This window comes from Andrographis paniculata, unplaced genomic scaffold (assembly GCF_009805555.1).
Source record: "Andrographis paniculata isolate CXL003 unplaced genomic scaffold, ASM980555v1 Contig55END, whole genome shotgun sequence".
Classification (NCBI taxonomy): Eukaryota; Viridiplantae; Streptophyta; class Magnoliopsida; order Lamiales; family Acanthaceae; genus Andrographis; species Andrographis paniculata.
The window spans coordinates 3870274-3888146 of record NW_026137590.1 but is presented as its reverse complement, the minus strand read 5'-3'; the positions used below and the strand labels follow the sequence as shown (position 1 = coordinate 3888146).

General features: G+C 34.0%; 1 protein-coding gene across 1 annotated transcript; it reads right to left on the bottom strand.

The window, feature by feature from the left end:
- Positions 1–4280: 4280 nt before the first annotated feature.
- LOC127256092 (uncharacterized) lies at positions 4281–5121 on the bottom strand. Its single transcript, XM_051281923.1, has 2 exons — positions 4951–5121; positions 4281–4748 (listed from the first exon to the last, which is right to left on the bottom strand). The coding sequence occupies exons 1-2, from the start codon at positions 5119–5121 to the stop codon at positions 4281–4283; spliced, it is 639 nt and encodes a 212-aa protein (XP_051137880.1).
- Positions 5122–17873: the final 12752 nt, after the last annotated feature.

The following is a 17873-nucleotide window of genomic DNA, read 5'->3' as shown; positions in this document are numbered from 1 at the left end:
TGCTGGGGTTTGATGATATGCCGTGAACTAATATTGTTACCTGCTCTCTCTCTCTCTCTCTCTCTCTCTCTCTCTCTCTCTCTATATATATATATATATATATATATATATACACACATATATATAATCCCATCTTCAAATCCATGCTTCATTTAAATTTGAATTTTCTGATCAGAAAATTTGCTTCAGAAAGACTCAATTTTGTTCTCCTTTCCTTGCAGAAGTTTCGAAAGCTTTGTCCAGATAGAAATTTTTGTAGGTTTTTGGAATTTTGAAAATTTACAAAAAGTAAAAAGTGAGTATTTGATTTGATATTTTGTGTGAGAAAAAGTGTATTTGATGTAATGTTTTTTGAAAAATGAATGTGCGAAATAAGTGAAAGTATCTTCTGTAAACAAAGTCTAAAGTCACATTACTAGTATTTTAGCTGTCATCATGGACTTTGGGTGTGTTTGCTTTTTGTTTTAGAGTAATTTGTGTGTTTGTTTGGGTGATTTTTCCTAAATACACTATTTATTCACTTTTTAACAAAAAAAAAAAAAAAAAATTATCAAATCAAATACTTATTTTTTATTTTTTATATTATACTAAAAATTAATTTTACATTGAAAACATCAAATTAAGACATCGTACAATTATTCAAATTCAAATTTTTTTCTATTCAAATCCCAACTCAATCCAAACCCCAAACAAACACACTTTTGAACTATTTATGTTTGTCCTACAAAAAAGTATTATCTTGGTTTCAAACGTCTTGCAATATTTTTGTTTGTTCAAACTCATTGTAATATTTTTAAATTTAAAAATAATTAATTATAATATTTGTTTCTTTACGGCAGTTTCTCCAAATTTTACTATTTGAATTCTGCGATTCCCGAAATAAATATATTTTTTTCTCATACAAAATATTCCATAAAACATTTTTTTTTTATATCAAATTCAAATCAATTTTTTTCCAAACTCATCAAAAGAAACACATATATAAATATACACTTTATCCTATAGCATCACTCAAATAAAAAAAAAAAAAATGCATTTATCTATCCAATTACATCAATTAATCTCTAAATTTTCTCAAATTATCCTTAATACTGCTCACCTAGATTTTTTTGCCGAACTCAAATATTGCGTGGTATTTGAGACGGAGGGAATATTTGTTTTCAAAAAAAATATTTGTTTTCAATTATAATAAAAATAATTGTATTTAAAATAAAAATATCTTCAATTTTTTTAAAAAATATTTGTTTCTTTTATAGTTTTAAGAAAAAATGTGTCAAAATTATTTTATATACTTTTCCTAATCAATTAGAATCTTATTATTTTTTAATTTACTACTCTCTCCGTCCCACTTCTCATGTTCAATTTCAACTTTTGTACGTCCCACTTATTTTGTCACTTTTCTTTTTTTAAAAAAATTATACACTTTAATTTTATTTTTAAAAATTTAATTTATAATTTTTTTAATTTTAATTAGTTATCTTAATCTTAATTTATAATTATTTTTATTATACTATAATTATTTTCACTAATATATTTTAATTATTTATTAATTATACCCCTTCTAAATTACTATATTTAAAGTAAAACAGACAAAATATGCTCGACGAAGAAAATATAATATATACATTGTGTTAGAAGGAGGCAGCTCCGGTCCAAATCAAATTAGCACCCAGTTAGGACACATACAATAAAATAGTAATATATACTCCCTCGGTCATGATGATCATTTAATTAAGAACACAGTATTTTACATAGTATAAATTAATAAATTATTACTAAGTTATATTATTATTTTATTAATTTTATATTAAATATTTTTAGAATTATATCACAATAAAATATATGTATATATAATATGGATATTATTTTGTAGATAATAAAATTTTATATAATACAAATAAATAAATAAATTTATTTGCTTATTTATAATTAATTTAAAATTAATATTTATAGAAAAATAAGGAGTTTTAAATATAGTTAAAATTATTAATTTATTGAAGAGGGATATAAATAAAGGAGTTTTGAGTAAGTCTTACGCGTAAGATGTTGAAAATTTAATTAAATTGATTTATATTTGTTAAGTATATTTATGAATAAATTTATTAAAAATAAAAATGAATCATCTTTTGTGGCACGGATAAAAAGGAAAAATGGAGTATTTGACAGCATGTTTAATATAATATATAATACATTATATAATATTACTTTCATCCCGCTCTAAGGGTCTCATTTACTTTTTACGTGTTGAGTTTTTAAAATTAATTATTATATCAAAACGTAGTACAAATTATGAAAAAGTTGCAAAAATACTTCTATTAGTGTCTTATAATACTAATAGAAGTACATTTGTACAAAAAATTATATAAATATAAATATATTTTTAATGTTAAGTATGAAAACATAAAAAATAAATGAGACCCTCAGAGGCGAGCGGATAAAGTATTACATAACATAATATATTATTAATTGAATTAGAATAAGTATTTTTTATACAATATAATAAAATATACTCACTCCCTCCGCTTACAAAGTTTACATTTTTTTCATTTTGGGCTGTCCAATTACAAAGTTTACATTTTCTTTTTTTAGTAAGTATGGACCCCATCCCATATTACTCATACCCTTACTTTTACACTTATTTACACAAATACCATTATATTTATTTATGCAACTATTTTTAAATAAATACAATTATTAACATTTAAACACAATAATTAAAACTAAAATACAATTATTAAACATAAAACCCAACTATTAAAACTAAAACACGTTTTTTAAAATAAAACACAATATTTAAAAACAAAAAATAATTTCTAAAATTAAAATAATTATCTGAATCTTTTCATTCTCGTCGATCCCCTCTCGCTCCTAGGGTTCTCTCGTGATCTTCGTCTTCATCGTTCTCTCTGGATGTTGGTTCCACCGTCTCCGTCGACCACCGAATGGCGCAAAATCGCCCAAATCGCGATCGATCAGAGGATTTATCAATGGATCCTCCTCCGGCTTTGCCCGTCGATCTTGTTTGGCAGTCGCCCGAGAAGCCATATTCCGATCTTTCACTCTTCGACTTTGATCTTTACAGATCCATGGTGCCGGAGACGTGCGGGACCTTCGACGGTGGGCTTGAGACCTTCGAGACGGGGGGCCGTCGGCTGTCTGTTGAGATGCCTTACTCTTGTACAGGCTCGGAATATTTGGCCTCCGAGGTGCCGGAATCGCCCCACCTGTACTCCGGCTGGGTTGTGCCAGACTCCGAGGATGCCATTGTGTGTCTGTCGCCGGTTGTCGTTCAAAACGACATGGCCAAAAAAACCCTTGTAGCTGGAATCGATGCTCGTAGCCGCCGTGAAGTGTTCCTTCAGTTCCTGATGATTTACTGTCTTCTTGCGACCACCTTGCCTGAGTACTTTGAGGTATACCTTCTATGGTTTTTATTTTACGAGTACTTGGAGTTGAGAATTTCAATTTTAGTGGCTGAAATGATGATTTTCGTGTTGATTATGTGCAATATAAGTTGCTGGTTATGTGTAGTGTATATTGTTTATGGATGGCTTACTCTATAAGTAATGCACCATATATGTGCAAGACTTTTTGCATAACTAGCTTCCACTCGATGATGATTTTCTTCCGAGAGTGTCCCGATCGTGCATAGTTGTATCGGATGCTTACTTTATAAGTAATGCAACCACTGTGCATTTGAATTCATAGTCACTGTGCCCCATCGATGAAGGCTAACGTCTGAGAGTGTATTGAATATGTTCTTTGATGGTCCTATAATGCATATTGTATTTGGAGGCTTACTTTTAAAGTAATGCAACCACTGTGCATTTGAATTCGTAGGCATTGCGCCCCACTTGATGAAAATTATCTTATGAGAGTTACTAATTGTGCTCTTTGATGGCCATATGATGCATTTTGTATTTGAAGGCTTACTTTTAAAGTAATGCAGCCACATATGCATTGAAATTTGTACACCCCAGCCCTTACTCGATAATGATTAGTATCTTAGAGCACCCGATAAATGTCAATTAATTTCTGAGAGTGAGTTGATGACACTTTATGATGATAAATTGTGAAAAGAGACATACAAAATGTTTCACATATGCATATTATCCCATCCAAAGATTTGTTGAGTGTACAAATCGATTTAGTTATCCTACAAAAGAGATTATTGGTTATTGCTTAAACAACTTCTCTAAATAGAGGTGTTTTATAGCAATAACCATAACTTATCCCATCATCAAAAACATGTTTTACTATACCTACGCATTTATCTATTGCTAAAACTCCTCTAGAGAAGTTATAAAGTCCTTCAGGCCTTCCACTTCATTTAACTCCATCAAATGATCAATACATGCTTTGATCATCTCATGGTCAACTTCAATGTCTTCCGGGAGATTCCCTGACCTTCTCAAAGACTCTTTTCCTAGGTGAGGGATCTTATAATTGTTTGATCCAAAATTAGCCATTATCTCACCAAGACATGCTTGTAAACTTAGAAATACTGAGTTTAGAGCTGTATGTGATAGCTGCTCAAATGATTTGTGAACTGCTCCAAGTATGTCATCAACTGTGGTACCTGACTGTGTAATTTGTAAAGATTGTAGTGCCCAGAACCATCCCAAGTCATTCACATTTGTGTCTGGGCTGTTTGGTGGTTGAAACACCAAATTCATATTCCATCCATCGGCACTTGCTGCCCGTCTGAAATCTAGATCAGAGTTATTGATGTGCGGCTTTGCATTATCCTGTTGAATAGTGATATTTTTGTCCATGTTGGTTGGCCACTTCTCCTTTATTGCTGGTATCACTTGTTATAAAGTCACCAATGAGTATTACTCGCGTAATTTTTTATTAGGAGACTTATACTTGTGATCAATAACCCAATGATGAAATGTTTCTGAGGGATAAGGAAGTCTAATTGTAGAAATACAAAGTGAAACAATATACCTTGTTGATTAAAAGCTCCTTTGTGACTTCCTTTGTGATGGATTCTAATGGTTTTGTAACCATTGTCCTAGCTGCTCTATTCTTTGAACTTCTTTGGGCTGGAACCTTTTTTGTAAAAGGGAAAATGCCTATTTTCCCATCGAATATGCACTCTTCATTACTAGCATACATCGGTATAGCAACTGCACATAAAAATATTACTTTCGTGATGAATCTATAAAAATATTACTTTCGTGATGAATCTTTTACGTTGACAGGCCCTGTACGGCTCTGGCTCATCGGGGAGTAAATAGTATCATTCTGTCTCCCTTGTAAGATTAAACCACTTCTCATCTATGTGCACAACTTGTGACATGCTTTGAAATTTGATGACTTTCGATGCACTATCAATCTGTAGTGAGTTGAGGCTGAACTTTAGCCTCTCTATCTTGTTTTTCCCGTTAACGGAAGGCTTGATAGCGTTGGTGTGTGGCCTGATCAGCCCCGATTTTGCCCAATTCTTGACAATACTCTTGCTTACATTCATCTCTTTAGCAATATTTCTATAAGTGCCTCTCTTGTGCACAACTATACTTTGTAAAGTAGTTTTATCAAACTCCTTCCTTTTAATCCGAGGAAGGTCTGATTTCTTATTTTTTAAAGATATGAGCTGACATGACTGAATTTGCTCGTGTGCTCTTTTCCAGATTTTGTGGATGACTTGTCTGCTTACACTATACTTTAAACTTGCTTTAGTAATTTTTCCATGAACCGGTTTCCCGTTGGTAGACCCCTGCAACAGAAATTGTGCAATGTTATTAAGATCATTGACTACTAAATTTTGTTTTTTCATATTTACAACAATTGTGAAAATGAGTGGCTTAATATGTGAATTTAATGATGTATATATAGTGTATTTTAAGGGGGAAATCTGCATTTGGTAACGGAGGGAATTTTTTTCCTTGATGAGAAGGGTTAACATGATGTGACTGTGATATGATTATCCCTCTTTGGGAGGGAAATGAATTTGTTTTGGAGGCTGTTTTGTGCACTGATTTTTATCTATATTCACTGTGATTTTTATTGTGTGATGCCATGATGATTTATTGCGATTTCTACTGATATATCGTGTTGTCTACTGATTTTTCCTTCTCAATGTATGATATTATACGTTTGTCTACTGATTTTTTTTTTCTAATTTTATACACTTTTTTTTCCTAATTATGTACAGTTTTTATTTGTACACTGTTTTTTTTTTTTTTTTTTCTAATTATGTACACTTTTTATTAATTTGAACACTGTCAGCTTTACTAAGATTTCTGCAATGTATTTAATTATGTGAATTGTAAATTTAATTGTGTAATTTTAATTTTAAATCCATAAATTTAATTTTATATTTTTAATTCTAATTACATTAGTTATTTTCTGTATTTTGTGATTTTTCTAGTAATTATGTAAGTATCCCAATAATTTTAATTATTCTATAAATTTGCTAATTTTTTGTACACTCTAGCTTTAATTAATTTTTTTTGTAAATTGCATTAATTATATTACCCAAAATCACCACTTAATTACAAAGCAAAAAAGTAAAAGTACTATAGGGGGTGTTTTGGTCTTTTTACATTAAATTTATCATAGCTATCATTATAATACAATATTTCTTAAACAACGTGCAAAAAGTAAACGTCAACATTGTAAGTGGACGGAGGGAGTATAAAATATACAAGACAAACTTCTATGTAGTACTCCCTCCATCCCATGAAATTAGTCCAGTTTTTTTTTTGGGCACTTAGTTTAAGAAATATTGTGTTAAGTAGTTAATTTGTTTGATTAATGGATGTAATAAAGTGTTATATTAAATATATTTTATTTGATAAAATTATAATTAAAAGTTAAAATATTTTTTAGTTTAATTTTTGACTATTGAATTTTTTATTTACTGATATTATTTTAAAATAATAATAGTTGTATTTATTGTAAATCAATACATGCATTTAGATTAAAAAAATAATTTTAATAACTTTAATGTAATTTATACAATAAAAAATATAATAAAAAATTATATAAACAATACATAAAATTTTTCGAATTTGGTTGTTGTTAGAGATAGTTCATTACGACATACCAAATTTAATACCACATCGCATACGTACGGTACAAAATTTTTGGTATGATATTTTACCGTACCGTACAAATATTTTGGTATACCGAATTTACGTATAAAAAATACTGAATTACAGAAATAACATGCATACTCGTAAAAAAAATACTGAAAAAATTTCAAAATTTCAATACAATATGAATTTTTTTGTATGATAATGTATACAATAAGATATTTTCAGTGTATATAGATAATTAACAAAATTTGGTAATTTTATATATACTGATTATTTGATACAATATCGATATCTTTTTTAAATAAATTTAAAATTTTGGTATGGTATACAATATACTTCGATATTTTCGGTATACTATCTCAAACCATCTCTAACTGAATTGTATACACGGTATTAGAATATAATATTTTACGTCAAATACTGAAATTAAAAATAAGTTTATAATTTTTCTTTATAAATAAGTTCTATTTTTTTTTGAACAAAAAAAAAATCAATATCAAATCTCATTTTTAATTAATTTTTCAGCCATAAATTTTCAAATCAAACATCAAATTTTTATTATATATTACATTAAAATTTAATTTTAAAATTAAAAGAAAATTTATTTATATAATATTAAATATTTATTATTTTTATTATTTAAAATTTTAGCACAACTTCTAAATTTACAACTAACAAATAATAAAACTAAATATATTAGTAAATTAATAAAATATAGTTAAATTTTTTTTAATTCGAAGTATTAGTTACTAATTATTAGAAAGTGAACTAATTTCATAGGACGGCTAAAAAAGAAAAAATGGACTAATTTTGTGGAACGGATAGAGTATAACATTAACATTGTTTTATACTGTATAAAGATATCTACACCCTATCTTCGGGTGATGATTTGACTCTATCCATCCATTTATATATACACATATGAGAATGCTTAGAGGTACATAATTTAAATAGTTGTATGATGTGATATAAATAGGTATTGATGTTTTGAACCCATAATCTCACGGTCACAAGTCCAACCCCTACACCACCAGGCCATCCTTACGGGACTATAATTCTTTATCTTTGATTGTATTTTTAATGGTGATTGGCCCAAATTTTAAATTATTAGGAGTGGAACTAGAGCTTGAGGGATCGCCGTCCCGAATAACGAAAATTTAAATTTTTTTTGTTCCATTTCAACATATATATATATTTATTTTTGTCTATCTTGCATTAACGTATACATTTTCTTTTTTAGTAATTATAAGTCAACTATTTTACATAAATACTTTTATTTTACTAGCACATTATTACCTTCTTACCAAAAAGTAAGGATAAAATTGTCTTTACACTAGTTTAACCACTCATTTTAGTTAAAATACTAATATTTTTTAAACTGTGCCAAAAGTAAATATATATTTTACACAAGGACGGAGAGAGTATTTTTCTTATTTTCTATTAATATTTTTAATGGTGACCACGTCTAATTCTCTATCTTAAAACTCTAATTTAAGCTTTCAATCGTGATGTTTTGGCTCAACTATTGTATGATACTAGATATTCCTAAAAGATAATAACATACAAAGCAATGGTTTATTTAACACCGTGCCGACAACACACCATGTGCTAACAAAAAACACATAGTATTATTACATATAACATATCCTATGTGTTAATATAATACAAATACTCCCTCCGTCCCATTAAAAAGTTGTCATTTTCTATTTTCGTCCGTTCCAAAACAAGGTTATCATTTTCTAATATAGTAATTGTACTACCTACCTAACATAATATATACCGTTCCAACTTACACTATATTACAAAATACTAATAGGAGCATTTTCGTCCTTTTCACTATCACCCATTATAATACTAATATTTAAAAATCTATGTGCAAAAAGTAAATGACAACCTTGCACCGGGGACGGAGGGAGTATAACAAATGAACTAATAACACATGGTATAGTCTTATGCAACACAACAGTTAATTTTAGCAAACAACATACTCTTATACAAAATACTTGTAATTATGAACAAACAACACATTTTTATCACACACAATATATATTGTTTGTATATATTACGCGTGCTGATTTGTCATTCCAAACATATACAATAATTTTATTCCCGAGATCAATTATGGTACATGTATTATTACCAACCACTGCGGTATACATATACTTTAAGTTGTGATATAAATCCGACATCCATTCAACAATATTCATAGTTAGGGGCGTGCATTTGGTTGATTTAGTTCAAATTGAACTGAACTTTAAAATTTGATCGATTATCGCTTTGTAAAAAAGTTGAAACCAACGACAAATTCCTTCGCCTTAGTAAGCTAGCTTTGGTTGCTAAGCAAGCCTGGTTCTTCGAGCTTTCTCCCTTCTCGACCTGATGAAGGCGATATTCATTCCATTCAAGTGGGTAAGGGCTTGGCTTGACTGTGTCTTTTCTCAGGTCGGAGGCGAAAACTAGAAAGTTCATCATACAATGGTGGTCTATTCATAGAAAAGAAGGCGTCGCCCAAGAAATGAGTGAGAGATCTGGATAAGAGTCTCGGCCATAGAAGAAGCATACGTACGCTGTCGCGCTACAGCTTAGGTGGTTGTTGATCAATCAGATAGCCTTTCTACATCAAATCTACATCACAAGCAACCAAACGCACATCAAATTCCGATCAAGAACTTGGATGGATGGCTGAGTGGTTTAAGGCATTGGCTTCCTAAATTGACATACAAGAAAGATTGTATCATGGGTTCGAATCCCATTTCCTCCGGCATCCGAAGTAAAGTAAGGCGGGCGTGAGAGAAAAAATGTAGAGTCCCCCGGAGGATAGAATAGTGTTAGGACTGGGCGAACTCAACACTAGTATGATATTGTCTGCTTTTGGATTAGCCCGCACGGATTTGTTTTTGGACTTCGTCCAAAAGGCCTCACACTAGTGGAGTTTATGTGGGAATTATAAAGTGGGATTTTTTTTTCACATTTTCCCATGTTGGACTTGGGTTTGCAACCAACAAATCTCTCATCTTTGGGATGTCCAGTTACCTTAGGACATGCTCTTCCTTGACGTGCTCAGCAACGTCGAGCGTACTCCCCAACTCTGGGAGCACTCCACTCTGAAATGTCCAGTTCCCTTAGGACGTGCTCATCCTTGATGTGCTCACAGGCATGCTCCCGGAGCAATGCCCACTTCGTCGCTTCCTTCGCCACCAACGTCAAGGTCCGCTTTGATACCATATGTAATGTGTCCGGAAACTGACACGCCCGGCGCTTAGGCCACGCTTGCGCTGAGGCCTAGACCAGCCGTCCCCTGTGCGCAATACGCCCGATATATACCATAAAATATATGAGACTCATGCGGAACACGTACCTGCACCAAGATATATGCCATCAATAAGCCGTACAGGATAGGGGCTCGCACACATGAGACGGACTATGGCCGAGAACCTGAGGCATGAATGTCAACCCGTGACAATACTCCCCCACTTCAAGTCGCAACGCCCTCGTGCGATGCTATTTAAGTGCACTGACGTTGTCTCTTGCACCCTCGGTATGCCTCAGCGTCGCTTCGTCGACCTTTTCCTGCGTACTCTTCTCTTTGTGCTCACCAACAGCCAGCGAGGTCTTTTGCCATAGACAACCCACATGCGACCCACATTCTGCTGCGTATCTCCACATACCATCTATGACATCCGTTGTTGCGGCTTGAGCGATATTCGCTCGAAGATCGTCCTTAACGTGGTTTTGCCCTTACGAACAAAGCTCGGCCCTGTTGGCCCGGCAACATCGAGCATACTTCCCCTTCTTTCAGTGACCAAAACCTCTGACTGATAAGAGCCTTGCGATTTTCTTCTCATTTCCTCATTTAACACGCTGCCCTTAACCAAGTTCATTGTAATGGTACCATCAGGGGTTGAATTTGACAAAGATGTCCTAAAAGTCTCCCACGAATCCGACAATGTACCAAGCAACCGTAATCCTTATACTTCATCTTCAAACTTGATATTCATTAATGCCAGTTAATGATGCCTTGAAATGAATTCAAGTGATCAGTCATAGGGCTGTCGTCTCTGTATTTCAGATTCATCAACTACTTGATCAGGAATAATTTATTATTCCCAGTTTTCCTTGCATATAATTGCTTCAACTTCTCCCATAATGACCGTGCATTTGTTTCTATGCTAACATGGTTCAAAACATTATCATCCACCCACTGCCTAATGTAACCACATACTTTCCAATGCATGATATTCCATTTGGCATCACTTTTATCCTCAAGCTTGTCGGTTTCGAAAACTAGTTGATAGAAATTTTTTACATATAGAAGATCCTCCATTTTTTCCTTCCATACATGATAGTTTGAACCATTAAGATTCACCATTCTATTTGTATTCGTTTCCATATTCACCACAAGAAATAAAATAGAAACGAATACAATAACAATCATGTAAACCAATGCCACCCAGTCCACTTCACCATATAACCGGGCTCTGATACCATTGTTAGGACTGGATCAACTCAACGCTAGTATGATATTGTCCGCTTTGGGCTTAGCCCGGATTTGTTTTTGGAGGTGCTCTCTATTTTGTAACTTTTATAGATGATCATTCAAGAAAGACGTGGTCTTACACATTAAAGACGAAAGATCAAGTGCTTGATGTCTTCAAGAAATTTCAGGCCTTGGTTGAGAGGCATACTAGGAAGAAGTTGAGATGCATCAAAACAGATAATGGTGGGGAGTACATTGGTCTTTTTGATGAGTATTGCAAGAAGGAAGGCATTCGACATCAAAAGACTCCACCAAAGACTCCTCAGTTGAATGGACTTGCTGAAAGGATGAATAAAACACTAGTCGAGAGAGTAAGATGCTTGCTGTTCGAAGCAGGTTTGTCTACATCTTTTTGGGGTGAGGCTTTAAGTACTGTTGTGCATGTTTTAAACCTTACACCATGTGTTCCACTAAACTTTGATGTCCCAGATAGGGTTTGGTATGAGAAGGATGTTTCCTATGATCATTTGCGGGTCTTTAGATGTAAAGCATTTGTGCACATCCCAAAGATAAAAGGTCTAAATTGAACATGAAGACTCGACAATGTGTATTTATCGGGTATGGACAAGATGAGTTTGACTATAAATTTTATGATCCAGTGGGGAATAAACTTATTAGAAGTCGAGATGCTATATTGTTAAGGACCAGACGATAAAGAACATTGAAAAAATGAATAAATCAACTCATGCAGTCAAAAATGATTTGATAGACTTGGATATAGTCCTTCATAATCACACTCTAGTGGAAGTTCACGAGGAGAGTCATGAGGAGAATCAGGATCAGCCTAATTTTGGTGGTGATGATGTCACTTCTGAAAAAATAGAGGATACAAACACACTACCGCCAGTGGTTCTGGAACCAGCCCAAGAACCACTTAGAAGAAGCATCAGAGCTCATGTACCTTCTAAGTTGTATAATCTATATCAATATGTACTTTTGACTGATTCGGGAGAACCAGAGTGTTATGAAGAAACAATACAAAGCTCACACAAAAATGAGTGGTTGGAGGCTATGCAAGAAGAGATGAAGTCTTTGCGTGAGAATGACACGTGTGAACTAGTAAAGCTTCCAAAATGGAAGAATGCTTTGAAAAATAAATGGGTGTATAAAGTGAAGCAAAAAGAGCACACTTCACGACCACGATTCAAAGCCAGACTAGTTTTGAAGGGTTTCAGACAGAAGAAAAGGATTGATTTTGATTAAATATTCTCTTCGGTTGTTAAGATGTCTTCAATTCACTTTGTGCTTGGCTTAGTAGCCAGTCATGATTTGGAGATTGAGCAGATGGATGTAAAAACGGCTTTTCTTCATGGTGAACTCGATAAAGAAATCTACATGGTGCAACCTGAAGGTTTTGAAGCAAAGGGGAAAGAAGACTGTGTGTGTAAGCTAAAGAAAAGTCTTTACAGCTTGAAGCAAGCAACTAGATTGTGGTATTAGAAATTTGAGTTGGTTATGGGGGAGCAAGACTACCATAAGACTACTTCTGATCACTGTGTGTTTGTGCAGAGATTCTCGTATGATGATTTATTATATTGTTGCTTTATGTTGATGATATTCTGATTGTTGGCAAAAATGCTTTGAGAATTGACAAATTAAAGAAGCAATTGAGCAAATCCTTTGCTATGAAGGATTTGGGATCATTCAAGAAAATTTTGGGCATCGACATCTCCCGAGATAAAGCAAACAGAAGACTGCAGTTATATCAAGAATCTTACATTGAGAAAATTATTGAGAGGTTCAATTTGAGCAAAGCTAAAGTGGTTATTTCTCCTCTTGCTACTCACTATAAGCTTGGTGCTCACCATAGTCCTTCTACAGATAAAGAGAAAGAAATGAAGAAAAGAGTTCATTATGCTTCAACTGTTGGAAGTTTGATATATGCGATTGTATGCACGAAGCCAGATATAGCTTATGCAGTTGGTGTTGTCAGTCTCTACATGTCTAATCTAGGAAAGGAGCATTGGAATGCAGTAAAGTGGATATTGAGATATCTACGTGACATTTCTAGTTCAAGGCTTACATTTGGTGGTGGAAAACCTTTGTTAGTTGGCCACACGGATTCAGACATGGCAGCTGATGTGGATACTAGGAAATCCATCTCAGGATACCTGATAAATTTTTCCGGTGGAGCTATATCTTGGCAACCAAGGTTGCAAAGATGTGTTGCACTCTCTACAACTGAAGCAGAGTATATCGCAGTGACTGAAGCTTGTAAAGAGTTGTTGTGGATGAAGAAATTTATGGAGGAGCTTGGGTTCAAGCAAGAAAGGTACTTAGTACTTTTTGATAATCAAAGCGCTATTCATTTGAGAAAGAATTCTACTTTTCACGGTAGATTGAAACATATTGATGTGCCTTATCATTGGATAAGAGATGGTATCAGTGATAAATTGATTAGACTTGAAAATATTCATACGGATGATAATGGTGTAGACATGATGACGAAATCTTTACCAAGGGAGAAGCTTGAGGTTTGTAGATTGATCACCGGGATGGCGAATCTCTCTACATAGTCATTCAGAATTGAGGATTGCTCCACATAGTCGGAAAAAAGGGAGATTTGTTGACTTATTTTTCCTTAATGTGAAAGGGCATTTCGGTAACTTCACATATAGATAATCAACCTAGGTATAAATTTGATATTGAGTGGATTAGTATTTGACAGTGGTTAAGAAAAAAGGTGCAGCTGCCACTTTGCTCACCCTGTGCGCAGTCTCGATGAAACAACGATCTACGAATATCCAATCATCTGATTGTCCCCAAATTTACGCAGAAGGTTTGTCACTCATATTTCTACATTCTGAACGGTGGAGATCAGAATCATAACATCACAAGTTATGATATAGACACGATCAGAGAGCTCTGTTCCCTCTCGGATTCTTTCAAACTAGTTTCGGTGTTGATATCGAATCGGAAGATCTAACTGTTGGATCAGGCTGGAATTTGCAGTTTGTTGTTAGGGACATCGTGGAGTAAATTAAGAATGGTGGAGATCGTGATCAGACATTTGGATCATCAAGTATTTGGATCTGAACGGAAGGGTACTGTTTGTGAGTTTTATATTTCACTCATATATTCGTTGATAAGATTAGTGTTATATGTTGTGAGTTGGAACTTGGGTTGATTTTTGTGTTGAACAATTTGTACCCCTTTTTTATTATTATTATAGTGGAGATTTTGTGGACTTCTATCCTGTGGTTTTTACTCCTCACATTGAGGAGGTTTTCCACGTAAAATTGCTTGCGTCCTTGTTGATTAGTTGCATTACTTTTTCGGCGTGATTATTCTATTGTTATTGTTTCCTACTAGATTCACACAAGGGGATAATTCGTACTTTACGAGCATTTGTCCCATCAGATAGCACTACTTAGTGACTAGGAGCAGAGAGCCCATTGCGCTTTGTTCTTCTTTGACCGACCTATCTTCTTTCTAGTTGCAAGCTCGCTCCAGCTGTCTAGTCCCTGGGCAGCTCTCAGTTCTTGAGCATGTTAGGAGATTAGGCGACAGTTGAGAAAATTGCTTGAAAGCTTGACAAACAAGCTAGAAAAGCCCTAACTATTATTTTAGTAAAGTCAAGGGTTTTTTCCATACGTTTTTTGTGGTAAAGCAGTGATATATGCGATATTAGACAAATATTTTGCTATATTTTAAACGGTTTTTTTATGCGAATTTTGTATATATGCTCCAAATGATGTGTTTTTGAACTTTCTACTAGGCGTTGAGGAGTTGGCAAATTTTGGGCATATTGGAGAGAAAAGAAGAATGCAGGAAGTCCTTAAGCGTGATCACGAAGCAGAAAAAAATTAAAATTACAAAAAGGTCCTCCGGGGTTAATTAGCAATTTTAGATTTATTTGGTTTAAAGTGCAAAGGGGATCTTGGGATGGACTTGAAGAGACACGATTTTTTTAATTGAAGAGGAGAAGAGAAGAGGATTACCACGTTCTCTACCACGATCTCACCTACAACCTATTTCTGAGAGAGAAGAGAAGCGAATGAAGAACACTACGTACGGGAACTTTGGAGAGCAATGCAGAAGAACTTCTGGGCACCATTTTTCTTCATTTCTAGAATTGGTTTGTTATCTATTTTTAAACTTGAAGGCATGATGAACTCTTTGATTTATTTTATATTTTTAATTGCTATGGATTACGAGTAGTTTCATTTCTAGTGTACGTATGAATTGATTTTCGGGATTGAAATTGTGAGACTTGGTTTCGATTAAAATTGGTGTTTATCGATGTTGGGTATTTTTAATTCTTCTAATTGATGAGTTTAGAAATCCTGAATTGATTATTGCACGTATCAATTTAGTATTTCCTAGCTATATTGGGGATTGACATACGAAATTGTGTAATTTTCCAATTAGCATAGCAACCTAGAGAAGAACACTCTAGGGAAGAATTAAAATCAGTTTTTAAACAAATCCTCGTAGGTGCTTGTTAAATTAAATTGGGCATTTCTAGTTTTTACTGTTGTCGAGTTAGAAAACTACGGTCGTACCTAGGATTCTTTCCCGATTAGAGAAATAGCTAACGGTCGTACCTTAGCTATCGAAAAAGTAAGGAAAGGTTGGTTGTGAACGCGTGTAGATCAACTATAACCAATTTATCCAACTAGTCGATGAATTTGACTTTTAGTCGATGATCAAATTTCATATCCTGAATGAAAAATTCATGCCTATGCTAGAGTCTAATCATCTTTGGCAATCTGCCATGCATTTTATTATATTTTATTTAGTTGAGCGAATTTATTTTCTTTTATTTTAGTGTGATAAATTCAACCCCCCCATTATATATATTGTATAATTTAGATAACCGAATATTCAATATTATTATTATTCCCTGCGGAAACAACCCTACTCACCGAACTACTGCATTTTGCAAGTTTTTTTGTGGTGTAGGAACTGATACTTTATTTTGCAGCTTTACGAGGCTAGCAATTTTGACGCCGTTGCCAGGGAATAGAAATTTGATTTTTGATATTTGGTTGTTTCTTTTATTTATTTAGCTCTAATATTTGCTTAATGGTTTATGCCTCGAACTAGTCGTACAGGTCAATTAATCTTTGATTCAGAGATTGAAAGAACTGCACATTGTTTGCGGAAAGAAGCTAAAGAGCGAAAAAGGGCCGAGAAAGAAGTTGAGTCACTGGGACTTAACTTAGCTATCCAACTAACGGATACCTCTAGTTCTGACGAGGGTGAAGAGCACAAGGAAGTTGAAGAAGTTTTGATAAATCCAATGGCACAAAGAACCTTGAGGGAGCTAGCTGCTCCCGACTTAATTCAGCAACCTTTTTGTATTACTTTTCCTGCTATAGCTGATAATACGGCATTTGAACTTAAATCTGGACTAATTCATTTATTGCCGTCTTTTCATGGCTTGGCAGAGGAGGAACCACACAAGCACTTGCAGGAATTCGATGTGGTATGTACGAGTATGAAACCTCCGGGAGTCACTGAGGATCAAATAAAGCTCCGGGCTTTACCATTCTCTTTGAAGGATGCAGCTAAAGATTGGTTGTTTAACTTGCCGGCCGGAAGTGTTATCACATGGATGGATATAAAGCGCAAATTTCTTGAGAAGTTCTTTCCCGCATCCCGGGTTGCGAATTTGCGAAAAGAGATTTGTGGCATCAAACAAGCATCAGGGGAGTCCTTATACGAGTATTGGGATAGATTCAATAAATTAATTGCTCGATGTCCCCAACATCAAATTTTTGAGCAACTTTTAATCCACTATTTCTATGAAGGACTAACTTCTATTGATAGAAGGATCATCGATGCTGCCAGTGGAGGCGCTTTAATGAATAAGACTCCGAGAGAAGCTTGGGAATTGTTGAATGATATGGGCATGAACTCTCAACAATTTGGGTTGAGGGATGTCGTGGGAGTGAAATAAGCTGTTGAGGTAAGTTCTCCTATGCAACAACAATTGAATGAGCTAACTGCTTTTGTGAGGAAACTTGTTGTAGGTAATGCTTAAATGAAGCCGTGTGGAATTTGTGGGAGTGTTGAGCATCCCACGGATGCTTGTCCCACACTAAGAGAACAAGTGGAAGTGAATGCTGCAGGTTTTGCACCAAGAAGGGCTTATGATCCATATTCAAACACATACAATCCGGGATAGCGAGACTACCCAAATTTTCGATATGGGAATCAGAATCAGCAATCCTTTGGTCAACAGCAACCACCGGGTTTTCTACCACAAGCACGGCAGCAGCAACAAAGGACTATGCACCAAGCTCCCATTCCTGGTAACTCTTTGCATGATATGGTGAAAACAA